We start from the raw sequence: 27,694 nt of genomic DNA, 5'->3' as shown, positions 1-27,694 counted from the left end.
AAACTTAATCGCAAATTAAATGGATCTAAATTTCACAATGCAGCACGACTAGCTGTGTATCTCTTCCTAATGAAATACACAAGTACCCTTTCCCGCGAACTCAAAAACGAGAAAAGAATACGAAACACCCGCCTAAATGACGTTTCGCTACATGATTGGTCAAGAAAGCACAGAGTGGTCAGACTCCACCCGCTCTGCGTAACAAAGCGAGTACCAGTCAGAGATACCTGGATCCAGATTAACTACTCAATAAAGTACAGATCCCAACCATCTCCCATAACCTACAGAGAATATTACCTCCTAAAACAGGTATCAAAACTTCCCGGCCATCTAGCATTTTGAATATCCACTGATGTCACATTATTGCGCCTTTCTTGCCGCCTAGTGGCGGCAGCATGTTTACGTCATGGGCGGGTAGTCGAGTGATTATGTCACTTCCTGCCGCTTTGCACTGCTGGGATATAGCATTTTCTTTTGTGCCATGTATGCAGTATGATTTTGTTTTAATTGAAAAGTCCTTTTTAAAATCAGATTCTCAAACGTATATTGAAATAGAGAAAATTGTTGACTATATTTGACTTTCAGTCTAGGAATCATGTCTTTAACAACGGCGCGATCATTCTTGTCAGAAGCTGGTTACGGGGAGCAAGAATTAGATGCCAATTCTGCTCTGATGGAGCTGGACAAAGGTAGTTACACACACCTGAGTAAAACGCGTGCAATGATTTGAGCTTCGAGCTACGAGCTGTTAAAAATGTAAGAGGTCGTTCATGGGTGCTGCAGTTCTGTAATAAAAATACTTTGTTTTGGTGGATTAATGTAAACACCAGTCTAGGCCGTTTTGGTTCTCCCGTTCCACTGTGACTCTGCTGCTCACAGTATAGATTAGGCAGTTAACGTAATTGTTGGATCAATGATTAATCATTTTACTGAGAGAGCCGAATTTGTTCAGTCCTTATTATTCAGTGTTTGCTATGCTATATAGTGTAATCTAAATCGTAGCATATACAGTATATTAATAATTATGCATATACAGATAGTAGACAGAATATGCAAAACCCAATGGAATGAATGCATGTGCCATGCAATTCTGCAGAAGGGATCCAGCACCATTCTTCCATGAGAAAGCCAATCAACTCTCACCTGGTTAATGGAAGTGGAAAACACTGTCTCGACCCGTGGTTCAGAATATCCCATAAATGGTTGATAGAGTTTGGATCAGGTAACAGAGAAGGCCATGTGATCTGGAAAACTGCAGTGTCGCCTTCATCAAACCACTGGGTGACCACATGTGCTCTAAGGGCATTGACATCCTGGAAGACTCCCCTCCAGGCAGGGAAGAAGTTCTGCAACACAGGGTGAAGGTGATCACTCAGTGCCATTAAGTAGTGGTTACATTAACCTTACCTTCTAAGGGAAGGAGTTCACCCGAACTGTACCAGGAAAATGTACCCCTTAACATTACTGTACCCAGGGCTGTGGAGTTCTATAGGATGGTGCCAAAAATGGTGAAAAATGATTGATCAAAACAAATGACCTTTTTCTAGTACTTGATAGTCCATTTGCTGTGCTCTTTGCACCACTAGACTTACAGGCATGTGTTACAAGAGGTAATGAGGGATTTGTGCTGTGCAACCCGTCTAAATGATCTTGCTGTGTGGATTTCTCAGCGGACTGTTTTTGATTAAACTGGCTGCTTGTGCCCCAGGTTGAAATTTGCAGTTCTAATTAACGCTTGGATATCACCATCCTGGAGTATGCTGACCCATTGTTAGGATTGACCGAAGATGTCTTTTCTATTGAGTTCCATGCTGAAATCAGCTCAGACACCATTACTCTTGATCACTTAAGCTCCTGCTAAACACAACCCAAGAATACCTCTGCCTCCCCTTTCAAAGTCACTGATGTCTTCCCTTGAAGTTATAATAAAGGGCAACCAGGCCTGTCCAGCATTTCTATACATGACCCTAAGAATGCTGGGTTGTTAATTGCTTAATGTAATGAATGAGTTCTGTTTTTCCTCCATTAGCTTTTTATTTCTGTATATGTCATTGAATCGTATATACAGACTCTAAATCCTTTTTAGATCCTGCACCAATCCTTGTAAAGACTGTAAGATTGTTGTATCACCTGAATTCTTTTATCTTAAGTCATTTACTGTATTAAATCCTAAGTTGGAATCTTCAGATGTGCAGCAGCACAGTTTTTTTACTAACCAGTATTGTAAAAATCGTTTCCTCTCTGAAGGGCTGCGGTCCGGCAAGCTTGGAGAACAGTGTGAAGCTGTGGTGCTCTTTCCCAAGCTGTTCCAGAAATACCCGTTCCCTATCCTGATCAACTCCGCCTTTCTGAAACTGGCAGACATCTTCAGACTGGGGTATGTGTTGAAATGAGCTCCCCTCCAAGCACAGCACTTCGTCTTGTGCACAAGACTTTTTACCGCTCTGCTTAACTGAGTTGCTTCTTAGGGTTTCTTGCTAAATTGGAAAAAAAAAACTTTGCCAACTCCGTAGCTGCTTTTAGTGTGATTTTTCAGGCTGTTTTAGTTTTTGCATGCCTCAACACAGAAGGTTTTATACAGTATGTCAGCATGAACTCACCATGTTCTGAAGCCATGCAAAAGGTAACTCGTGATCAGTCACAGATGATTTGTTAAATTAAGTAGTATGAAGATTATTGGGAGCAAAACTCTTCAGCCCCGAAGGACAAGTGTTCCTTTAATTGGAAAAATTACTGGCCTAATTGAACAAAAAGTACAGGTGGTCCCAGACTTTAGAAATGAGTGATTTCGGGATACTCACTGACTTCTGCATGGTAGTACAATGCTACTCTACAAAAGCTGAATTTGACATTACAAACAAAATCTCACAGCATCATTTCTGAATGTCACCTTTGTTCCCTTGAATTCCCAAGTGAAGGGGTGGTCTCTTTTGTTTCCTGTAAAATTTTGAAAGTGCAGGCAACAACAGAGCTCATCTGGCAGTCACAGTTTATTATTTTATTACTTAGACTCCAATGAGTCATTACATGTTTTTCAAAAATAAAAAAGTAACTTGTGTTTTTTGAGCTGAATGAGAAATGTTATCATATTCCTTTCTGACTTGTTTTAAAATTCTGTAATGTTAAAACCCAATTGAATGTGATACCAGGGTGTATGTCACAAATGTCTGCTTTTTAACCATCTTAAAATAAGATGGACCCTTAGTTTTTGTGTTTTTATGAACAGTAGGCATTATCTTCCAATTGTTCTGTCTTTCTGTCACAGAAACAATTTTCTACGGCTCTGTGTGCTGAAGGTGACTCAACAGAGTGAGAAGCACCTGGAGAAAATCTTAAATGTTGATGAGTTTGTCAAGAGGATTTTCTCCGTCATTCACAGCAATGATCCAGTGGCCAGAGCCATCACTCTCAGGTACCGAGAATTATCAATGATAATTAAGTAAGAATTATATAATTAAAGGGATCATCAAACATGGCCTTTTTTCAAAGAAAGATACCAGAGCAAGCCTGCGGATCGGTTACATGACACTCAGAGATCCCTCACTAAGGCATTTGTAAAAAGAAATTGCTTAGAAAAGTATTGCAGAAGACTTCTCTCTGTCATTGTTATTTTGCTGTCAGTGGGTTTCTAAGCTTTCACAAATTCCAAGCAAGTGAGAGCTTAAACAGAGGAGCTCACCGATGAAAGTTCAGGTTTATATGAAGTTTGAGTGGGGAGCTGTGTTAGTGTGCGTTGGCTGTAAAGGAACAAGAAGAGGTTAATTCCACATTGAAAAGTAGAAAAGAGAAAAACAATGTCTTGGCTTTTGAGCCTTCTTCAGGTGTGGCTGGAAGAAGTGGTTGCACAATTGAAGGAGGCTTAACAAGCAAAACATTGTTTTTTTCTTTCTGCTTTTCAGTGTGGAATTAGCTTTGTCACTCTTACAAGACTCCTTCTCCTACAAAGAGCTCACCTTGAAGTGCTTCCATTTATAAACCTCCTTGGGGGTTGAGGTGAAATATTACACGAAGGTGGTTCCTCATGGGGTGGCACAGGGGGTTAATTGGAGTTTGTATGCTCTCCCCCTGTTTGCGTGGTTTTCCCCCGGGTGCTCCGGTTTCCTCCCACAGTCCAAAGACATACTGGTTGGTTAATTTGGCTTCTGGGAAAACTGGCCATGGTGCGAGTGTGTGCATGTCTGTTTCTGTGTGTGCCCTGTGATGGAGTGAGATAGACTCCAGCTCCTCCCACAACCCTATACTAGATAAATGGATAGGGAAATGGCAGTAGTACACTCTGTGTGCTGAATGATATACCATAATAAAGGTTTTCCTTGTCAAGTGATGATCGTATCCCCGTTTATGCCGCTTGTTTCTGTTTTGGTGATTTTTTTCAATGGTGACTCGAGTTTTTCTTTTCATTTTGAAGAATGCTGGGTAGTATGGCCTCCATTATCCCAGAGAGGAAGAATGCCCACCACAGCATCCGCCAGAGTCTGGACTCTCACGACAACGTGGAAGTGGAAGCAGCGCTTTTTTCTGCGGCTAGCTTCTCTGCCCAGTCCAAGTCAGTGTCACATTTTTGTCCAGAGTCAGGGGTCGCTTGGGGGGGGAAGCATTTCCTTAAACAGATTATCTCACACAGTGAATGCACGGGGATTGTCACACTCCACATTTCGTATCGCTTGGTTTTGGTAATTGCCTTGGTAATGAACCCTTCCACCAAAAATAAGTTCTGGAAAAAAAACTTCTCAGGTCAAGCTGAATGTGAGGGCACAGAAAGAAGCAAATCATAAAGGTTAGTGTGGTGTGAAACTGATCTCGCCTGTGTGATTTCCTCACAAAGCCTCTCAAAAGAGTTGGGAACTGGGAGAGATCAGTCGAAAAATGACCGACAATTTAAAAAACATTCCAAAAAGTGAAACTCTGTAAGTATGAAAGGTGGTTATTGTGAAATATTCCTATAAACATGTGGTTATTAAAGGAGCCCGTTATATCACTTTGCTACTTACCTGGTTCTTGATTTTCTTAGGTGTTTTTGGCCAGGTACTATTCTGTGCTTTCTAAGTGTCTCAGTGAGACGTGTTCACTAAAAATAAAGCTCTTTAAAGAAACATTAGTCACTTAATGTCACTAATGTGACATAGTGTAAACTCAGGTCCTAACACCTGCTCATGTGACTTTGTCATGCAGTCAGTACTGAAGGAACCATTGGTAATAACCATAGCCAGATTGAAGCCACATTCCCTTACAATGATGCGGACATCCTTGCTGGGCAAATGAACACAGGTTCTGTTTTGCAATAAACTAACAGTATGTGTTAGTTCTGAACTTGGTGCTAGATATAATTCCTCCTTGCTTCTTTTACTTCCTGATAGACTCTCGCTTTTCCTTGCTTGACCCTTAGCAGAGGAATGAGCAGGGTTGCCCCTCCTTAGTCTAATCTTGTCACATCTTGGATGCTACGTAGGGCTAGGCCTGTACAGTACTGGAATGGGAGACCCTTCTCTCTGGACTTCAAACAGTTTCTCCTGTGCTGGAGGTAGTCTCATCTTTTCGATTTGACGTTCAGCTGGGGATTCTGTCTGGGGTTGCAGAATCAGGCTTCTCTAAAGATTTCCTTAATTGAACTGGTGAAGCAACTTGTCACTTCTCCGCCTCATAGATTGTGTAGCAGGACTGCTGATGCATTATGGCTGCTGCAAGACCTCAGGGATTGACCTGCACTTTAATGATGGATGAACTGGTCCCCTCCTATATATAAAGCATTTTTAAGTCCTTTGGGATAGAGTACTATATATGTTTACACAACTGTTATCATACAGTTATATAAATATAGTTGTCACACAATAAATGGATGAACACAATAAGACTGATAATGGTTTAATAGTATTCACCACAAGAAAATGCATGTGTGTTATAAAATGCATTGGTCTGATTTTGTATGTCTGCGTTTTATTTGCAGAGATTTTGCAGCAGGAATTTGCAACAAAATTGGTGAAATGATCCAAGGTAGGTTGTTCTGCTGAAGCCCATTTTATTCCTCCTTGAAAGGTGTTGTTCTGTCAGTCTTGTAATTTTCTTACTTAGTTATATATACGGTCACTGACCTTTAAATTAAATTTGTCCTCCCATTTAGTTCAGTTAGTGGTGCTGTCGCCCTATTGTATGCATTTTGTTTTCCACAGCCCAGTTGGAAATTGTCATTTATAACAAAACAACAGTTGTCCGACAGCTCATCTGTTTTGTTTGGCCAACAGCGCAAATTGCCAAGCCAAGGAGCAAGACAGTGGATTTGACAAAGCACTCACTGGTTTCATTGCCAACGGCAGCATCTCTGTTATGTGAACGAACTAAACACGCCTGTGTTGTTCGTCTGATTTTATGACACTGTTTTAGAACACCTGATCTCAGCTTTCCAACAGATATAGCATTTCATTCTTAATGGCATTATAATATATCAAATCATATGTGGATTATAGAAAGAATTTGATTACCACATTGAGTTCTTTTCTAATACAACTGTATGTTTGTTTCCATTTCTTTTGGGTAATACTAGGGATTAAATAAAGTAGGCTTGTTTTCACCTGCCCTTTACTCAGGGCTGCGCTCAGGCTCTGGTCAGGATCTGTTAATGCTGGTCGCACCACAGCATTTCATGGAAGTAGTCTGGCTCTGCTCATATCTTCCCTACACAAAGGGTTGTGGGAGTCTGGAACGACCTATGCAGCCACGTTGCCGAAGCCAGTACCATCGCTGAATGAGATTGTTGGATCAGATAGTTTCTAAAAACCAAATGGCATACTCGGGCTGGGTGGCTTTCGCTCAGTTGAAGCCGTTCTTGTGCTCTTGTATCCCCAGGTCTTGACACTCCCGTGGATCTGAAGCTGAAGCTCATCCCCATTCTGCAGCACATGCACCACGATGCCAGCCTGGCTTCTAGCAGCCGGCAGCTCCTCCAGCAGCTGGTCACCTCCTACCCCTCCACTCAGATGGTCATCGTGACTTTGCACACCTTCACCCAGCTCGCAGCCTCCTCCCTCATCGATATCCCGAAGCAGGTGGGGTTACCCAAGCACGCCCTGTCCCTTCGTCTCTCACACTCGTTCCTCCCTCTTCCCGTTCTCCCCTGCCCACTGCTCTTCTGTCTCACATGGGTTCGCTCTGTGGGACTGGAGCAGCATTGTCAAGGTGACCAGGATACTTTTGTCCTCTGTCAGAAGAAGAGATGAGCTGCAAACCTCAGTAGGTTTTGTGGTTGATGTGCTCAGTTTTTGGTAGCTTTTACGAAGAAAATTTGTCATTCACTAAAGAATGACATTCAAGAAGCCTCAAAAGCTATGCATAGGGAAAGATGAATTTATCAGGTCAGTGCAATCTGCGTGGAGTTTCCTGTTCTTCTCATGTTTGTGTGGGTTTCATTTAAATGCCAATGCCATACTGGTGCTGTAGGTTAATTGGCTTCTGGGAAAAGTGAGTGTGTCTTTGTACCCTGTGATGGACTGGTGTCCCAAACAGGGTGCATCCCTGCCTTGCACCCATTGATTACTAGGATAGTCTCTCCCACAACCCTGTATTGAATAAAGCATTTGTAAAGAAAGTGTAAAGAAAATGGATGGATGTACTTATCATGCAATAAGCAACACATTCAAAATTCTAATAAACTTTTGCAAGTAGTCTGCAGTCTCAAGCATTTTGGAAAAAGGAGTTATCTTATCTAGGCTTTTTTAATTCAGTAGATTGGAATAGTTGAGGCTTTTTTCCATAAAGCAGTTAAACAAAAAAACCTTGGATGCTACAGATTTGCAACAGGCTGTGTTAACAAAGGAAATGTTCAGCACTGGTCCTGGTCATAGCTTAACCACCATCACTATAATGCAGTCCAGTGGACAGTATAACTATTAAACAGTTACTCTTCCTTGCATTCCAGGATGCTTGTAGCCCGGGAGTGCTGTCTGGTCACATGCCCTCCTGGTTAAGGGTTGAGTTTTGAGTTTCAGCTCCAGTAGGAACTTGCTTATTTTTTCTACATTTCAGCAGAGAGACATGCAGCGTTAGCAGTTTCCCCTCTGTCAATCAGATGAGTAACACCTTTTTAACGTCTCGCTTCCCAGATTCAGCTTTTGCTGCAATATTTGAAGGAAGACCCTAGGAAAGCTGTTAAAAGGCTGTCTGTTCAAGACCTGAAATTCCTGGCAAAAAAGGCACCTCACCTGTGGATGAGAGAGAATATTCAAGTATGTGACCCTTCACAAAGTTATCTTTCAGCATAGTTAGGCTCTTGTTAAAACATTTTAATTAAGGCAGTGTATAGTCATTGTGTATTACTGAATTTACTGTTCTTCCCATTTTTAATCTACAGTTTTAACTTGTCTTAAAGCTTTTGCCTACTTCTTTAGTTCTTCTCCAATTTTAAAGACATCTCTGACATTAAACATTTTCTCCATTGCAGCAATTTAAAACAACATATAAGGCCTCTCTCATTGCTGGCCCACAGATTTATAGGTGCTCCTTAAGCATTAAGCTGCAACAAAGTAATTTAATTCCTGTTGCTTATTATACATTTTTTGTGGAATTTAAGAAGGGGTGATAAATTGCATTTGGAACAAAATCTCAGATGTTCTTTTAATGCGTAAAGTGACCTCTCAGTGTTTTTTTCTCTGGGCTACAGACATTGTGCGAGTGTGCCCTGAACACTCCCTATGACAGTCTGAAGCTTGGCATGCTGTCTGTGCTGTCCACTCTGTCAGGGACCATCGCCATCAAACAGTACTTCAGCACTGCAGCAGGTAAAGTGAAATGTGACCCAGGAACATTTTATTTAATCTGTGAAACGTTCATTTTTTCTATTTGTGTGATTGCAGGGATGGAACGGTGCATTGTCACATTGTATTCACAAGTTAAAGTCCATTATTGTCCATTGTTGTAAACCTTCTAAGAGAGAACATTTTACAGTGCTTTGACCGGTGCGATACAGGAACAGCAATAGATCAGCAGTTTTAACACAACAAAATAATTTATCTTAAGAAATTTTGCTTGGACTCCAAAAGCTAACCTACTGTTTGCATGTAACTTTTTCATTTCAGGTGAAATGAAAGGTAAATTTAAGATAAGATTTTCCTTTTTTTTTACTTCCAAAACAAAATGGGAAAACACTTAGTGATAACTTCGTAACTTGGTACCACATTAATGTCACCAGACCTAGGAGAAATCTGGGAATCTGTCTGGCCTGACCTCTAGGATTTAATATTTGATTATCAATAAACTCCAGAAAAGACCAAATCCATTAACAAAACTGAAAAAAAGAAGTGAGGAACAAGACTGGACACCATGCTACCTAGTAGAAAATAAAACGATTGCACGTTTTATAACTTGCTTGGCTAATCATCCTGTTTTTTCCTCTCTCAGGAAGCAGCTCTGCTCCCCCACGACCCACTGATCTAGTGAGGTTAGCGCAAGAGTGCTGTTACCATAGCAACCTGGCGGTGGTAGCTCGTGGCGTCACCGTTTTGTCCAATATTGCAATAACCTGTCAGGAGAAAGGTAGGCTTAAATAGACACTCCAGAGCTTCACAAGCCTTTTCAAACAAAAAGGATAACCCTTTCCAAGTTTTCTAAAAACTTTCTCGTTAATTATTGCCTTTACTTTTCATTCATCTTTGCTTTTCTGCTTTTATATACAAAAATTCTATGGAAATAGTTTCTCTACCAGGGTCCATATGGTTAATGTAGTTTGTTTTTGATTTTACATAAGTTTTCATCCATCTTAAAGCCCAAGATAACGCGGAGGGAGAGAGGTACAAAGCAGTGAATTGCACATTTCAGCCCTAAAGAGCTCTGCAGTAAACCTTATAGAATAGTGCTGGATTTTAGGATATTTTTAGCATTTAATCTGCTTAAAAACACAATTCTGAATTCCACGAAAATGACATTCCATTGTTTTGGGTAATGGGCAGAGGAGGAAACGTCTTGTTCTCTTGAGCTGTTCTGAAACCAGGAATAAAGTGGTGTGGAGAGATTATGAGGTGTCTCTCCCTTCAGCAAAGGATCAGTTTATCATGTCTGTTCTGCAGATCTCCTGCAGGTGGAGCAAGATGCTGTGCTCGGCCTGGAGTCTCTGCTGGTTCTCTGCAGTCAAGAAGATAGTGCCAGTGCTCAGGCCACTTTAAAGGTATTTTTTTTTTATTTAAAACCTGCAACCTCTCTTTTTCTTCTTTTTATTATCGTATTTGTTCATTGGACTTCAACTAAAATGCTGCTGTTGGTGAGTTAGCTATTTTGTTGTCATCCTGTACCTTAAACAGCCATAAAATGTTAACACAGTATTGTGCAAGTCTGTTAATTGGAGCATCCAGGAAATGTGCTCCTGGTTTACTTTGGCCAGGAGTATTTAAAAGGAAACTGTTAGGAGGTTAAACCCGTGTAAGTGAAAAACAAGCAGATTATTTTTTATATTGGAAACAAAGTTAAACTTCCCCATTGAAATGCATGAGGCCCAAAACAGTTGCATGGTTAGATGATTCTATAATACTGTGCCAAGTTCTCACCCCCTTCCAGTGATGTTCCATTATGTTGAATTACAAATCGCATACGCACATCTTAACCAAGTCCACCCCTTTACCGTCGCATAATGTATTACAATATAAAGTATGTTATGTTGAAAGACAAAGGTAACTTTCCCTTAGATGATAATTAAAGTGCTAATATGTTGGCTTTAAGTTAATTTAAATAACATTGATCAACTAAAAGAAACAACAGTAATCACAACCTTACAGTAAACAGTTAAAATAAACAACATGAATCACTCGTCTGCCTCCAGCCTCCCACTGTCTCTTTCTCGTTCTACCTCTGTGGTTAGCATGCCCCACTATAATTAAACAAGCAGTAAAACAGGCTCAGAAAAGTCATCTCCAGCCTCTCATTCCCCATGCTGCCAACACAGAACCTAGAGCGTTGGTTACAATAGATAAACAGGACCACGTTGAGATGCGGATGCTGGGCTGTGGGTACTTGGGCAGGAGGCAGGGAGAAGCTCACTCACCAGCTAGATTAATTTCACCATCCTAGTCTGTTGCGTCGCTAATTTGAAGGTTGTGGTTAACAACCTTTAGCTTGGTTTCATCCTGCTCCGCTCCAAGATCACGGCGACCAGACCGAATCTCGCATAAGCGAATTTGCAAATGTTAAATTCACAGATGTCGAAACCCATCATTACATCATTTGTAATCCAGAGCAATGGGAAATCATGGGAGGCCCAGAGGAGGGGGCATCAGTTTGCCAGGCGCTGTAGCTTAACGCGTTGTTGCTCGCCTTTCTTCTGCTGTGGTGCAGACAGCCCTCACCTGCATGGTGAAGCTGGTGAAGTGCCGCCCTCACCTGAGCCAGTCTGTGGTGGAGTTCCTGCTGTGTCAGCTCCACTCGGCGCAGGACACTGCCCGCATCCTCATGTGCCACTCCCTTGCGGCCATTGCCATGCAGCTGCCAGTCCTCGGCGAGGGCATGCTGGGAGACCTGGTGGACCTCTTTAAAGTCATTGGCCGCTCAGCCACCGACAAGCAGCAGGAGCTACTGGTGAGATGACATCTTTGTTGTTTCTTAGTATTCAGCCAGTGAAGCTTTTCTGAGAGGATTGTATTTAACCACTAAGACAGCAAAGACATAGAAGTTTGCCTTTTAAATAGCAGAGGTGTCCCTGGCCTTTTCTGAAATTATTTTTTCTTAATCTCCATGTAATAAGCAGGTATTTGTAGTCCTAAGAACTCACAAAATTCTCATTATTATCATTATATACAGTATATGTATTTTTTTGCACAACTTTTTAAAGAAGTCATGAATGAGGTTGCCTGAAAAAATGTAATGTTATGTATCATCATACAGTACACTGTTTCAGCTCTTTAATTAACTTACATATCATTTTTCTTTTAATTGTTCAAATCCTGACAGTGGTTCTTAATCCTGGTTGTGGGGCAGGGGCATTAGTAATTTTTATCAACCCAGTGCTAATTAGTGTGTTTCAGAGCTGCCCTCGTTCAGATTTATTAGCTGTAGCTTTAGGCCTGTATATTACATTATCATTCCCACCTGTGCCTGTTCATCATAATTGTGTCTGATCATCTATTACATTTTAGTCAGAGCGAAAGGAGCACATTCTTAATGAGCAAGTTGCAGAAAGCCTGCATAAAATTGAATATGCAGAAGTTGTGGGAAATAATGCTCTCTGGCTGGGGTGTTTTTAAGCTAGGTTGTTGTGACTGTCAAGATGTCAGATTGCAGTCATGTAGGCAGAGTATGTCCTCAGGGCTGCTGCTAGTCTAATGTCCAACTGCTACAGGTGCTTCCAAGGTCTGGAGTAAGCTCTTGAGTAATTGCTATGCACTCGCAGCAGTGTGTGATGATGTATGATGCTGTATTGGATTCTAACTACTCTGCCTTCAAGTAGAACTAATTCACAGCTGTTTAGAGCAGGCTGTGCTTTGTCAGTGGTTTTTAAAAGCCAAATTCACGGGACTCTCAATCCGTATTCAACTAAGGCAGCCTAATGAGGTGATTGTGCCGCGCTGCTGAACTGGGGACCGCCCCAGCTAGAAATCTTTCACTGACAAAGAGGTCCTGTTCATCGATTGCTCAGCTTGGTTTCTTCCGGCTGTGCCTCAGGCTGCGGCTTCACCTGAAGGGCTCTTTCTTTCAGGTCACCTTAGCGACGGTGATCTTTGTAGCCAGTCAGTCGGCTCTTTCCGCAGAGGTGAAGACTGTGATCAAACAGCAGCTGGAGGATGTGGCCAATGGCTGGACAGTGTACAGGATCGCCAGACAGGCCTCCAGAATGGTACGTCCTGCGTGCAGCAGCAATTCTCTCCACTGCTGACGCTTTCGCGGTGGAATTGTACCACGCAGCAGAAATCAGAATTAACAGATGGTGTTCAGTTTGATTGCTGGCTTGCTGGTACCGTTTTCATTAGAGGTTTATCAGATTGCTTGCCAACAAAATTCACCGAGGTTTTCAGTTTAAAAAAAACAAACAAACCTGTTACTAGAAAATGCAGACTTTTAGAGCAGTCGCTTAAAGTCATAGCTCTCAAAACCATAATTCCTTGTTAACGTCAAGGGTGAACCAAACTTACATTTTCCTCTGAGATATGAACTGTCATAAACTGAAACACTTAAGCAAGACTTCCTTGTACTCATAGTAAATGTTAGATTTTTTATTAAAATTATCAGTTTAAGTCTGTTTACATAATTAATGTATGGTTCTTTATTCAAGGTGTCTTTTTTAGGGATCATGCAATACTTATCTTCAGCATAACATTTATCTGAATTTAGTAGTAGAGCAATTCAAATGCTGTGCTGAAATGCTTCAGAAATGTAACCCCAGTTTAAGGGAAAAGATCAGATAAGCAAGAGTTAGGTTTGTTCTGTAAGGTTGTGTTTGATATTAGTAATTATTCCAAAGGCACACATTTTGTCGCATGGTAAGTTCAGGCGAGGTATCCCCTCATGACTGCAAGCAGTGTGTCATAGACAGCAAAGATTCAGTCCATAAAGCAAGTACCAGATGGGGGATCTTATTAGGATCTGCTAGATGGTGACATACAGTATGTTTCTACTACAGGACTGAACCCACAATGAAGGAAAAGGTTTGGGTTGACTTCTACCCTGGTAGCATGAGCAATGAATTCTATCAATGATGGTGTTGCTTTGAGTGGAGCATGGACTGTGCAGCGAGTTTATAATGCAGAACAAATAGCTGACTTCCAGTTTTAATGACACTATTAATCACACTATTGTACCAGTCCAAAAACAGGGTTGTACCTGGATACAAATTTCAGATAGTTCTTTATTGCATTACCTGCATATGCATGCTCTGCCATTGCTAAATCAGGAGCAGAAGGGGAATTGGTCAGGAAAGTCCACTCGTAGCCTGTATCAGGGTAGCTGTCACATGTGGTCATCATGCTGCTCAGTCATATTGATCCATGTTTCCATTTAAGGGATCCTCATGTTGCCTTCCCAGGAACACTGTCTTACAAGAGGACTGCAGTCCTTATTTCTCAGACTGGTTATTAAAATCAGTAATACAATTGCTGCTGCTGGAGTTTAGTAATGATGAAGGGGTGGACCTTGAGCACCCCTGTGTCTTAGCCTTGCATAATTAATAAGTCGAGACTGAAACATTTCAGTAATTTCTCCCAATTAGCTCTCCCACACTAACCTTCCAGGAGTAACTTCAGGTTTAAGTTCCTGACCCACAAAGATGTTTTAATCTTGTGTGGACTAAAAAAAATAATTAGAAAAAAAAGACATGGTTTGGAAGTGTTTTGTTTTGTTATTTCTCCACTTCGTTGGAGCATAACAAACGCTGGCTTAATCACAACAGCTTTCCACAGCACAGTGGTAATTCCGCTTGAAATCATTTCTGTTGTAGTGTAATTTTTACATTTAATTTCTACAGTTTAACGTGCTGGTAATGTAATGGATTATTTATATAAAAGGCGACGTAGTTATAACTCTCTATAACTCCTATATTTCTTTTTTAACGCTTTTTTCTAAGTGCAGTGGGTTTGTGTCTCACACATTTCATATCGAATGCAGGCAGTACTCCTGTTCACTTATATTAAATTGTCCTTTGATTTCTATTTAATGTGAAATAGAGTGGTGCAGCCCATTAGAGGCGATACTGTGTCAAGAATGTTTCCTGCCGCAGAAGGTGTGCTCTCCAGATTTGTGGACAGTGATGCTGTCGCGTGTCTCCTCAGGGCTGCCACGAGATCTCCAGTGAGCTGTACCAGAGCCTGCGCACACGGGTGGCCTCCGAGCACTTCTACTTCTGGCTGAACAGCCTGAGGGAGTTCTCGCAGGCCGAGCAGTGCCTGAGCCAGCTGGAAGGAGGAGATTACAGCGGGGCCATGGCTGCCATTGCGGAGGCCCTGAAGTCCTACCAGAAAGGAATCGCGTCGCTTACGGTTAGTGTGCAACAGCTGCTAGCTCTCTACTAGTAGGGTCTCGACATTCGCGAGGGGTCGGTGCAGAGAACCATTTCGAAAAGCCCCATTAGCTTATAACCAAGTCCACCCCTAGGCCATCGCATAATGTATTGCAGTAGATAGTGTGTATGGTTAAAACCCTCCCCATATATGATAATTACAGTACTAATGCATTGGCTTTTAGTTAATTTAAATATCATTGATCAACTAAAACAAACAACAGTAGCCATAAACGTATAGTAATCAGTTAAATAACATGAATCCCTCATCTGTGTGCAGCAGATGCCTGCCCTGCCTCCTGATTAACACGCCCCGCTACAATGAAATGGGCAATAAAACTAACAGCCTGTAAAGTCGTCTCCAGCCTGTCATTTCCCACACTGCTGACACGGAGCCGTAGCATTTGTTGCAATACGAAAACAAGATCGCATTGAGATATGGACGCTGGGTAGGTGGGTGCTTGGCTAGGCAGCAGGAAGAGGATGGCTCACTAGCTAAAGTCGCCTCATGATTGTAGTCCGTTGTGCCACTACTTTGAAAGCTGCAGTTAGCAACCTTCCGCTCGGTTACATCCTGCACTGCTCTTCTTTCATTCAAGACCCTGTTGGCCAGACCAAATTTGCAGATGTCGAGACCCTGCTATAGTAATAAAATATAAGACCACCATATCTCCTGAATCGTACTTCTTAAAGCATTTTAAAAGTTGTACACAAAATATTATTTGCAAAATACTCACCCAATATTAAAAGTACTGTTTATTATCTTTATCCATCAAAGCAGCATTAAAAAGAGTGTTTTGTATGACTCATGGTGGTGCAGTGGTTAGCATTGCTGCCTTGCAGTGCTGGGCTCATGCTTTCAGTTCCACACCTGGGGGGCTAGCTGTGTGGAGTTTGTATGTACTCCCTGTATTTGTTTGATGCTCCAGTTTTCTCCCACAGTCCACAGAAGGTAAATTGGCTTCTGGGGAAAATTGACTCTGGTGTGTGTCTGTGTCTGTGTGTGCCCTGCGAATGGACTGGCATCCCCTACAGGGTGTACCCTGCTTTGCACCTGTTGCTTGCTGGGAAAAGCACTGGCTCCCTTCTAGTTGCACACATTGATTTTAGTGATGATTCATCTAGTAATTGTAAAAGTGTATTGCTCAGCACTGCCAAATCATTCTCTTGGGCAAAATGTCTACAAAGAGTGGATTCGCTGTTTTTTTTATGCAGTCATCTCTGAGTTTTCATTTTACCTGAGTAACCAATTGGTGGTTTGAAGGCAAATATATCATAATTTGGCTCCAAATTTGTATACTGTTAAATAGTCAAGTCAACTAGCTGCTTAATCAAGTTAAAATAAGAAACACAGAGACGTTACCTGAGGCTTTGAACGGAAAGGCTTGAATATTCAGAACAGCAGTGACGGCCAAACGCAGCCAAGATACAGCAGGCTTGCGCTGTGTTTTCAACACCTTTCCACATCCATGAGGGATCCTCTCACGCTCACTCAGACAACTCTTCAGGCAAAATAACTCTGCCATGTAAATTGAACCTGTGCGATACTTCCTTATTTTCATCCAGTTATTTTCTGTCATGCTGTTTGTTCTTTATTTGCATAGAAAACACCAATATCTAGGGTGGCGTACGCATAGTGTAATTTGTGGGTATGTTCTAGGTACAAAGAATCATAATGTGGGTACAATACAGTACAAATAATAGATAAAATAATACTGAAGCTATGACATAGTGGAGGGGCTCTACCAGTGCTGTGCAAGTAGACTAAAACAGAAGAAAACTAGAAGAGGATGTGGAAGGAGAAATTTAAACACCCTGTTGATATGTGTTCCATGTATACAGTAGGTGGCATTGGCAGATAACATGGCCTGAGAATTAAAAACCACAGTGCGATAACAGTGTAGGGGGTGTTGAAGGATGACATTGAGTGTTGAGAGATCACAGGGGGGGCAGCATGGTGGTGCCTCACAGCATTGGGGCCCTGGGTTCAATTCCTGGTGTGCTGTCTGTCTGGAGTTTGTATGTTCTCCTCATGCTCACTTGGGATTGCGGGTGGAAATATTTCGTTTTAGAGGTATTTTGTAGCTCATGTCATGCAAATGGCTTTTTTTCCATAACTCTCTTTCTGTCTTGGCTAGCCCATGGCTTGGATACCTGTCTTCAAACAAGTTTGCCCACATTCATTGGAGACGGGGTTTGAGTCCTTATGGACAAATGCTACACGTTAGAAAAACCATTCCTTCATCAGCTTATCCATCCATCCACCTTCCAATCGTTTTATCCAATACAGGGTCACAGGGGAGCCAGAGCCTGTCCTGGCAAGTAACAGGCACAAGATAGGGTAGACCTGTGGAACACCAGTCAATCACAGGGCACACACAGATACACACACTTACACCAGGACCAGCTTTCCCAGTATGTCTTTGGACCATGCGAGGAACATACAAACTCCATGCAGACGGCACCCCAGGAATTGAACACAGGGACCCAGTGCCAAGAGGCAGCAATGCTAATCACTGCGCCACTGTGCTGCCCCCCAAAAGCTCATAAAGTGTCTAAACTCGTTCTGGGTGAGGGGCTGAATCCTGATTCCCAGAAGGGCAGCAGTGGTTCTGTGTTCAAATCCTGAGACCGATGCTGTTGTTAACTTGAGCAAAGTACTTAACTCAGTTGCTCCAGAAAATGCCCTTCTGTATAAATACTGTAGGTCTTCAGATTGCCACTGTGAGTAAGAATTGGCACTAATTTGACTTATCTAGTGAAATAAAGAAATAACGGCTGATAACTATCGGCAAGGTACCCCCACCTAGAAGTCTTGGGAAAAGTAGGCCTGTGTGGTGTTTACGTTGTTTCTCTCCTCCTCCCAGGCTGCCAGCACCCCGCTGAATCCCCTGAGTTTTCAGTGCGAGTTTGTGAAGCTGCGCATTGACACTCTGCAGGCCCTCTCCCAACTCATCTGCACCTGCAACAGCCTGAAGACCAGCCCCCCGCCGGCCATTGCCACCACCATCGCCCTCACCTCCGGCAACGAGCTGCAGCGCTGCGGCCGCATCTCCACGCAGGTACTGCGGATTGAGGAGAGGCGCTCCTCTGGCCGGAGCTCATGGGTTCTTCCTCCTGGGGAAGCCTGGGATTTCACTGGAAATTCAGGAAGGTGAACTGGTGAATGGAAGTCGTGAGGCAAAAAAAAGAGGCCATAATTACAGATGCACCGTGCTCTGAAAATTGCATTTTTGCACAGTGTGCTTTTGCTGGCCTTGATGTGATCTGTAGAAGGTTTCCTTAACAATTTTGGCCATATTTGCATTGATAACACAACTCCTAAGTGGATATTTTTACTGAATATTGATTGTATGTATCTTTTTTGTGTGCTGCTGCTTCCTTCTTCATTCCCACGAAAGAAAGGTACTGTAATGCCCATTAGCTGTGGAATTTTATAACGTAACTTAGGGCCTTGTAAATGTGCTTGATGCCTTGTATTCACACAAAGTATCTTTTTACAATAAGGTCCTGATAGCATTGTCAGATATATACTCGAAACAGTTTTTCAATATGAGTTTTTAAGATATCCGTATTAATTCTGGGTTACACTGGCATACACCCATCCACTGCTGAAAATGCAGACCTGCGTTCTTATTCAAAAGTGATGTGCGCAGACTTGAACAACAGCCTGTGAGCAAGCTGCTTCAAATTCACAGCAGTTAAGGGCCTTGACAACCAGCAGTGCAGTTTTGTCCAAATCACTCGACAAGAAACACCCTCCGGTCTCTTACTTGGTGAGATAGCAGTGTGATTAAGGTTTTCGATCGTTTGTGTTTAATTTTGTTTGTGCTGTGCTTCTAGATGAAAGTGTCCATGGATGAATTCAGAGCCCTGGCCACCCGTTATGCAGATCTGTACCAGTCTTCATTTGATGCTGATTCAGCCACTCTCAGGAATGTGGAGTTGTATCCTTCTTAAACTACAGTACACATAACATATGTCTGTACTGGAGCAATCAGATACAATATGTGGAATTTAGAAGCCTGAATGACTGGTTGATATATGTAAAACTTGTTTTTTTTTAATCATTCGGAAACATACGTCTAATTTTGTTTTGTGAAATAATGCACTCATAAGTGAAGTTAATTTTTACTTTTCTTAATGATAACATTAATACTGTGATAGACTGTGAATTATTTTTTTTCAGGATGGAAACATATTTGAATAGTTTGCCCTTAATCTTTATCTTAGACAGCAACAGAGCTGCCTGTTGATTTCTCATGTAATTGAGGCTCTTATCCTGGATCCACATACAGGAAGGTGAGGCTTTTAAGCCAAGCATTTTAGATATTGTATTATAATATACATATTTTGAGGAGGATATTGTAATACACAGTTTTGTTTGCAAGTTGTTTATATATAACATTCCTTAATTTGCCACTGAAGAGTTAATGATTAAATTTTTTTTAATTTTTATGTGACATTTTGAGTAAAGGTTTTCCAGCTTCTACTGTTTTCACAGGCTCAGATCTTGTGTCTTGGCTCTCTCTTAAACTGAGGACCAGCACACAGAAACGTGCAGTTTATTCAGTAGGATATTTTTGATTGCAGGTGAACTAATTTGGATAAATTAGTAACAGTAGCAAACTAAACAGACAACAATAAGAGGAAAACAAAGAAATAGAAAAGAACTTGTGTTGCTCTCCAGTTTTCAGGACTATGGGGTCTTAAGCGCGGTGCAGGCGGAGAGTGAATACGAGAGGAAGATGATGTCAGTTTTCAATCGTGTCCTGGAGGAAGTAGAATCACTTGGCAGGAAGTACCCCCCTGTCTCTTACTTGGTGAGAAAAAAGTGTGATTGCAAAGGACAAGTACAGGCCTCATCAAAAGTAGCATGAGATTTAGTTTCATATACAAAGGCTACCATGTTATAATGTGTAGATCATAATCCTAAATCTTGGAGTTTGTCATTAATGTTTTGGCCTTACTCTAAGAGTTGCATAATATGTGAATCTCTTTCTTGGTCACACATTTAACTGTTTTAAAATTTTATTTCTAATTATGCTTCAGATCACTTTGTCAAGATATCTCACGAATGTTTGTCTACAACTACAATACAATAGCCTAACAAACAAACCTGCTTATTTTACACATTCCTGTTTCTGCATATCCTGTATATCCTGTTCCTGGTTTTCTTTGGAAGCCAGTTTTGCCAGTGTTTGTGAACAGTGTTTCTGTACAAATGCTGATATTTGCTAGAGTTTATCTGTGGAACAAAATTGAGAAGAAAACTATGAATAAGATTTGAGAAGTTTGACTCTCAGGAATGATCAGGTTATCATTCATTAAAGTACTGTTGGAATTTTTTTTTGAATATTATTATATAATATTGTATTATTATATTTGAAATTTTACTTAGGATATGGTGTTCTAACTTTGATTATGTACAAAAATATATTATATGTATTGAGTTTGAATGCGTTCAGTGGACTCGACATTTTCAAGCAGTTGTTTTGTATCTGGCCCTCGGTGTTGTAAATGTGTAATGATTCTTTGATCTTCTAAGCATTAAAAGGGCCCTGTAGACAATACAGTTTTGGCCGGACTATTACAGAGCTGAATAGATAATCATGTATAGGTCAATGAGCTATAGATTATGAGTGTATCTTATACACTATAGGAGAGTGAGAATGCACCCTGCGCTTTCACATTCTTGTATTCTTTCATTCACTCTGTGGTCTCCCTCTCATTTAGCACACAGGTTGTCTCTGTGATGCAGTTATTGCCCTGCTGAAGGTACCGCTTTCTTTTCAAAGGTACTTCTTCCAAAAATTGCAATCCACTAGCATCAAGGTAAGTAAAGTGCACTCTTTATCTGTTTATCTGGTATTGCTGCTGCAGTCATTTCCAGTAGGAACTCAGTTTTTATTCTTGTTTGAATGAAGGAGCACAGGAAGGACTAGAAACTTTGATGTTCCCTGCACTGCCCAGTCACTTTTACATGTTAACAGTAGCGGTTCTGAAAAGGCCTGAAGAAAGAAACAAAATTCAGTGCTTTGGCCAAGCGTGTGCTGTTTCACAGAGTGCACTACAGTTACAGGTCCTTCATCTTCAAGATCAAGAGCAGAGAGGAAACCACATCATATGATTTGTTTAGGGCAAACAAAACTAAAAGTTTTGCCAGAGGACTGAGTCACAGGGCGGCTCAGAAAGCTGAGTCATGCACTGCACTCTGAACATGAGCCTTTCCAGTCCACCCGGCAGTTAACCTACGTGACATTTATTTCATGTGCATGTGGTTCTCTGCGAGTTTACTTTTTCATGAAAAGTCTGGAATGCCCACACAAAATATTAGAAACATAAGACAGTTGGCTTTTGTATTTAAGTTTCTAGAAACTTTGTGCATCTTACATGCAGACATTTGTTTTTAAATAGAGTTAAATGTAATACAAAGCTTCTTTGTCAGTACAATTCACGTCAAGAGTTTTTCAGAAGCTTGAAGGGATGAAATTTCTACATATTGGCAGTTTTTCTGTACCACAGTGTACTGCGAATGAGGCTGTTGACTTTTCTTGTCTTATCGTTGTGTTTGCTGATTAAAAGGTAAAGCACTTTAACGTGTGACATGTTGATGTTACCAGCTTGCCCTCTCCCCCTCACCCCGGAGCCTGAGTGAGCCAATCACAGTGCAGAACAGCCAGCAGCTGACGCTGAAGGTCGAGGGGGTGGTCCAGCACGGCTCCAGCCCTGGTCTCTTCCGCAAGATCCAGTCAGTGTGTCTGAATGTCAGCTCTACCCTACAGAGCAAAACAGGGCAGGACTACAAGGTAATACACAGCACCATCGTGTCTCTACTCACACTAGACGCAAGAAGCTTTGTAATTACCTGGAGAGCCGTTAGTGGTTCAGCATTCACATTCGCACAGTTTAGCACCATGAGTGGGAAGCCCGTGATAACTTTATCTAAGAATGTATGGCCATGCTTTTTTTCCAATTGAGATACTGTAAAAAAAAAAAAGCTTACAGGCTCAATTTTCCCCCTTTTTGCTGTGGCCAGTAATGTTTGCATCAGTAAATTAAACTTAGAATCGACAGAGAAGGTTGTATTATCAGCGTAAAATGTTTGTGTTCTTTGTTGTGCTTTCTGTTGTTTCAGCAGATGTTCCACTTGGCTTAGCCTGCAGTGGTTCAGAGTGACTTATTCTTAGGATTGGGTTGATACTCTCACAAAAAAAAACTATTATTTGCAAAGGCTGTGAAGCAGTACCTGCAGTAAAAAAAAAATCAATTGGAAAGACTGTGTAGTTGTATGACGTTCTGTGTTTTGTATTTGTCGTTGTAAGATGCATCACACTACCCTCTGCATTTGGGAGATTTTAGAGAGTTGAAACGATTCCTGCTGAAGCCGTGAGCGGGAAACTCATGATAACTGCTATGAGAACTATGACTTTTTTATTTTGATTTGGGAAAAAAAGGCATGTTGGCTCATTTTTGTTTATTTTGCTGTGGATTGCTGTGATTGTTTCGAAAGTGCCGATGTGTGCCAGAACTTTCTGCAATTGGGAAAATGCCCTTTTAAAGCCTTTTCAAGTACAGGCCTGCAGTTCTGTCCATCAGGGAGAGAAGCTGACAGGGCAGTGGGCAGAGAGCAGTGCACTCCGGCATTGAAGGATCAGGAACATTAAAATACAGATGCAAAGGATGATTATTTTGTTTAGACTGAGATAATCAAGAATGTATTCATTAAAGATAATTATTTTTCAGAATTTGTCTCCAGTTAAATAATCATTTTTAGCAGTTTAGTCTGTAAAGATAGTACATATGATAAATCCACAGCACTTTCACTGTTTTATACATAGAAAAAAAACTGTTCTATGTTCTTTCTTTTTTGTATGCTCTTTTTGGGAATTCTACACAGCCACCTATATCAGCATAGGGTCTCAGGTTGCCATTCGGTCTATATTAATACATGTAAATGCAATATTAGTAAAATGTAATGTTGATCCTGTTAATGTAATATCTGATTCCTTCAATGTCTGTATTACTTCTAGAGCAGTGGTGTTGATTCCCCCTGTCTGACGTTGATTCTTCCAAAAACCGCATCATTAAAGAGAGCAACTCCTGTTGAGACCCATTCCAAATTGAGCTTTAATTTGGAATGGGTCTCAACAGGATTTGCTCTCTTCAGTGATTGATTATGAAATAACAAGGCACTGATTCTTGATAAGTTTATTGAAAGTGAATTTAGTGTTTGTACTGTAGGTGAATAGGATTACAGAATGGCTATGTAGAAATTTCTCACGACTCTGGTCAGGGTGGTGCTTTAGTAGTCATTCATCACTTAGATGCTGGTCTGAATATTGTCACTGTTCAGAATGTTGCATCTTTTGAATGCCTGTTTTTTTTAATACAAACGGATATTTGGCCTCAGCTGGCAGTTCTGGATTTTGCATCCTCCCTAAACCAAACCTACTTTAGTTGTACCTGAGTTTTCAGAGATACTCACCTCTGCAGGTATATAACTACCCTGCAGTATTTTGTTTCATGATTTCTGTCAACATACATATTAATTTTTTTTACTGGCTACTGCAAATTTCTTATTTTACATTCCTCTGGTTTTACTCAACATGTGAAATATAACTTTAGTAATTAGTTCATGATTGTGGTTTAGGCCATTTCCAACCTACAAGCATTTGAACTGGGCATTTCTGACTATAATGTTGTCTTACTGGACCTGGCAGCTCCTTTATGTATGGCTAATAGCGTTGTGTTAATAATGGGGTTCACTAATCACTCCAATTTAATGTAGTTCAGGTGGGTAGCTGCATCAGCACACATAGGCTGCAAAGGAACAAGTAATAGGTTTATTACATGCTGAAAATAGAAGAAAGAAAACACAATTTTTCGGCCATGGAGCCTTCTTCAGGTGTGAGAAAGACAGGGCAGTAAGCAAAGGTGATGTAGCAGGAGAACAAAAGATGGGAGAGAGGAGGAGCAAGAGGCGGGGGCAGGGGACAGATAGAGTGGCCAATCAGGTAGTGTGAAGTCAGGATGGGCGAGGAGAGGAGTGAAATGAAACCAACAATGAATAGAGAGAATTTAGAATAAAATGAGTCTGTCGTTGAGAGAGGGGGAAAGGTGTGATCCTAGCTGCAGGATAATTTTAGTTTCAGTAGTCTTTCTTATGTGGGAGTTAGGAAAACCATCTTTGAGAACACAGCCAGAGAGATTAGTGTGATCATGGCCGTCAGAGGTGAAATGAGAAGCAATGGGCTTGGAGAGATCTTTAATCTTCACAGCCCTAACATGTTCTCTGAAGCTGTCTCCGAGTCTCCTTCCTGTTTCTCCAATGTAGATGGCTGGGCATTCACTGCAAGAGATACAGTAAATAAGGTTGCTGGAGGTACACAATGTCATCTGGGTGATCCGGAATTGTCCTGGGGGGGCCTTGAATGAATGTGGTGTTAGATATGTACTTGCAGGTGATACAGCGAGCTCCAATTTAATGCTGAGCAGAGATTTTATTAACTTTTTACAGCAAATAACCAAACACAGGTGAGTTCCCAGCAGTGGAGAGGGAGTGTACCATTATTTTAGAAGGCCTGGAGGGAAACAAGAAAGGGTGTAGCTCCACCTGCTGTATAAGAGCAAGGTATGGCTCAGTGTCTACTCCACCAGGCAGTTGCATGTTCTCAGGGGAATGTTCAGGGGACAGCCAGGCTAGAAATATTGACTCTTCCACCCGGGCCTCTGTTCAGGAAAAAAAGCAGCAGTTACTGTAGCATACAAACCATGACCTTCTGTAGACTGAATCTGGTGAATTCATGTTGTTTTGTGCAGGAGACCACAAAACCTCGCACTTAGCACGGCTCATTCTGTTTTGCTTGAGGATTCTGTAGCTCTTTACAGTGACTTCCTAACACGAGTTACTGAGAGCCTAGCTCATATAAAAAAGTGTCTCCTTTCTTTTGTGGAGGAAGAGGGGGCTGACAGGTTATCCACAGGCTTATAAACATCAGAAGGCTTATAGGGAAGCCTTCAAGGCAGCTATATCTTTCTTTCATTGCGGTTGTTTTGAGAGAAAGCCAGTCTTTTTTCTGTCACCAATAAAGTGATCAAATGAGTCAATAATTTCTAATTCTCCTCCCTCTGTTGACTGAACAGTGTAACACATTCATGCAAATGTTAAACAAATAAGTTTGTAATATTAATAACAAGGTGCAGACATAATCTCCTCCCTTCATGTCACCTATGTCCACTTGAACTTTTGAGTTTTGCTTTCTCTCTACTGTAGCTTGTACTTATGTGACTGGATTACTATTTAAAATTAGAGTTGTAACTGTGCTTCAGACCTTATTCCTATATGCTAATGCTCATCAATATTCCATTTGTTACCAACCCTATTGTTGGGTTCCTGAAATCTGGTCTATTATCATCCTATTGCCAGTTTGCATTCTTTCATAAGTCTAGAATGGGCTGTGGTAGTTGAATTAGATTCTCATTATGCATCCAATTAGGTCGTTTAATCTTTTCAGTTAGTTTGAGTTTTGACAGAGACACTGAGCATCTGTTTACTCTTGTAGTTTCTTGGTTTTGCATCGCAGACTAGGCTTTTGTTTAATTTTTTGATGTGCTTTTACGGTAGTGAAAAATGGGTATTCTCAAATGCATTGGCGTGAATGTTGTTTTACCGGACATTTCTGGAATTTAAGGAGGTAGTGTAACACTCCTGTTCTATCCCTCCGTGCCCTCCACAGATTCCCCTGGATAACATGACCAATGAGATGGAGCAGAGGGTCGAGCCCCACAACGATTACTTTAGCACGCAGTTCTTGCTGAACTTCGCCGTCCTGGGAAACCACACCGTCACGGTGGAGGCGTCGGTGGTCGACTGTAATGGCATAGTGTGGAAGACGGGCCCAAAAACCACTCTGGCCATCAAGTCCTTGGAGGACCCCTATTCCCAACAGCTCCGGCATCAGCTGCAGCAGCAGCAGCAGCAACAGCAGCAGCAGCAGTCCATCGCTCAGCCCCCGCCTCAGAGGAGCGTGTACACCCGCTTCCAGTGAGGCCTGTGGGCACAGCTACTGACGTGAGGGACAGGGCTGGAGCACAGTACCGCTTCTCGACACCCCAGCAGCGCGTCTTTCACAGAACGCTCCCTCAGACCACGTTTTCTCTGTTTTACCTCCTGACCTTTTCTCAAATTATCTCCTGAAAAATGAATTCCTGTTCAGTAAAGCTTCTGTTTTATCCGATGATAACGACCTCCATAGTGCTTTCCGTTTTTCACACTGTGACGAAGGCTGGGCAAAGCTTGTTGAAGTGCCAGAGTATGCTGTCGTGTATAAGAATGAATAAATGGTGTCTTTTTAATAAAATGGTTCTGGCCAATGCAGCTGGTGTTGTAGTTTATTAACCCCACCTTCAGTTTGCTGCTGAACAGTGATTGGTAAGTTGAGCAGAATTGTCTGTTTATTTTTCTACCTTTATTGTAATGGGAAATTCACACTTAAGGGGTTTTAAGCTTCAGAATTGTTTCTCGATTTGAATTTCAGCTTCATGGTACACACAGTGGTGTTTTACATTCTAGACAATGAAATTAATGTGATGTACAGCTAGCTAGATGATAAGGTTATACAATTTGTGAAAAGAAAATTGATTTGGGGGCAGTAAGATGTATTTTAACATAGGATTGTGTCTGGTTGTTCCTGTTACAGAAAAATCTGATATTTGTTCCTTTCTCTTTTTAAAAACCCAGTAAATATTTTCAGTTTAAACTGTTTCAGTTGTTACATGACGATAATTAGGGCCAATGAAAATGTTCTAACAGGAGGTGCAGGAGTTTAATTCTCTGTCACTTGAGCAAAACTCCACCATATATCACATACTCAAATTCTTTGACCTTTCTCTGGCATTAACAATTATGTCCTTATTATGGATAATCACTTCATATGCAGTTTATTATGTTGCCTTTTTTTTTCACTGAGGAACTTTTATTTAGCTCATTTCCTGTTGTGCACACTTGCTTCTCTGTCCTTTTATGGTACGTACTGTATAGAACCATTTTTGTTGTTATTTCGAAAATACCCAGCAGCAGAAGTTGGCAAAGAGACTAGGTTTACTTATATAAGGAGTGTGGGGCACACAAGGTATTTTTTAATAGTTATTTTTTAAATAGTTTTAATAGTAATAGTTTTTTAATAATTTTAATTCAATTCATTTTTAATCTTGATATTCTGGGGGGGGGGGGTGCAAATTGATTTTTTAAGTAAATGTATTTAGAACAGTAAATAACAGTATTGTTATAAGTAGTCGGGCACTTAAATTATTATAGACTGGAAGAATTATTTTCCCATGAAGAATTCTAAATTTGTAAATAACTAAAAAAGCTCACTAGGGAATAAGCAATTACATTAATGTTCTACATTTTTAGGAACTGATTTTATACAAGCCTCAAGCCTTAAGCCTCGTTTCACACTGAATTCAGCTGAAGTAATAATTATTTTAGCTGAAAATCTTCCCTTCCAAATACATTTTTAATCTTTTTTAATTATTTGTATTAATTGAGTAATAATCTCCACGTCCTACATGTTAAGTAAGGAGAACATTCTTTGAATGCCACTATTTTCTATGCTTTTTATAATTTTCTATTTTTAGTTTAAGCCAGGGAACCGTCAACTACAAGTTGCATTAATTGTTCATTTTTACTGCGTGGTCAGTATTAAGCCTTTTTCAGAAATGTTTTTACTT

At 41.0% G+C, this 27,694-nt stretch overlaps 1 protein-coding gene across 1 annotated transcript; it reads left to right on the top strand.

Moving 5' to 3' along the window:
• The first annotated feature begins 433 nt into the window (after window positions 1-433).
• Window positions 434-26,338, top strand: ints7 (integrator complex subunit 7). Its single transcript, XM_088908733.1, has 20 exons — window positions 434-689; window positions 2,248-2,377; window positions 3,266-3,412; window positions 4,409-4,546; window positions 5,945-5,991; window positions 6,841-7,040; window positions 8,094-8,216; window positions 8,651-8,768; window positions 9,388-9,522; window positions 10,053-10,150; window positions 11,311-11,550; window positions 12,668-12,805; window positions 14,733-14,939; window positions 17,827-18,021; window positions 18,803-18,906; window positions 19,193-19,261; window positions 19,650-19,782; window positions 20,696-20,794; window positions 21,583-21,768; window positions 25,699-26,338. The coding sequence occupies exons 1-20, from the start codon at window positions 596-598 to the stop codon at window positions 26,008-26,010; spliced, it is 2,913 nt and encodes a 970-aa protein (XP_088764859.1). The 5' UTR covers window positions 434-595; the 3' UTR covers window positions 26,011-26,338.
• Window positions 26,339-27,694: the final 1,356 nt, after the last annotated feature.

This window comes from Atractosteus spatula, chromosome 2, assembly GCF_055471065.1.
Source record: "Atractosteus spatula isolate fAtrSpa1 chromosome 2, fAtrSpa1.hap1, whole genome shotgun sequence".
NCBI lineage: Eukaryota > Metazoa > Chordata > Actinopteri > Semionotiformes > Lepisosteidae > Atractosteus > Atractosteus spatula.
Note: the sequence above shows the minus strand (reverse complement) of the source record. Positions and strands in the feature narration are given on the sequence as shown.

Coding starts and splice junctions, on each gene's coding strand:
- ints7 (XM_088908733.1), top strand. CDS start 596: ATGTCTTTAACAACGGCGCGATCATTCTTGTCAGAAGCTGGTTACGGG. Junction 5,992..6,840: donor AATTGGTGAAATGATCCAAG/GTAGGTTGTTCT, acceptor TTGTATCCCCAG/GTCTTGACACTCCCGTGGAT. Junction 8,217..8,650: donor GGATGAGAGAGAATATTCAA/GTATGTGACCCT, acceptor TCTGGGCTACAG/ACATTGTGCGAGTGTGCCCT.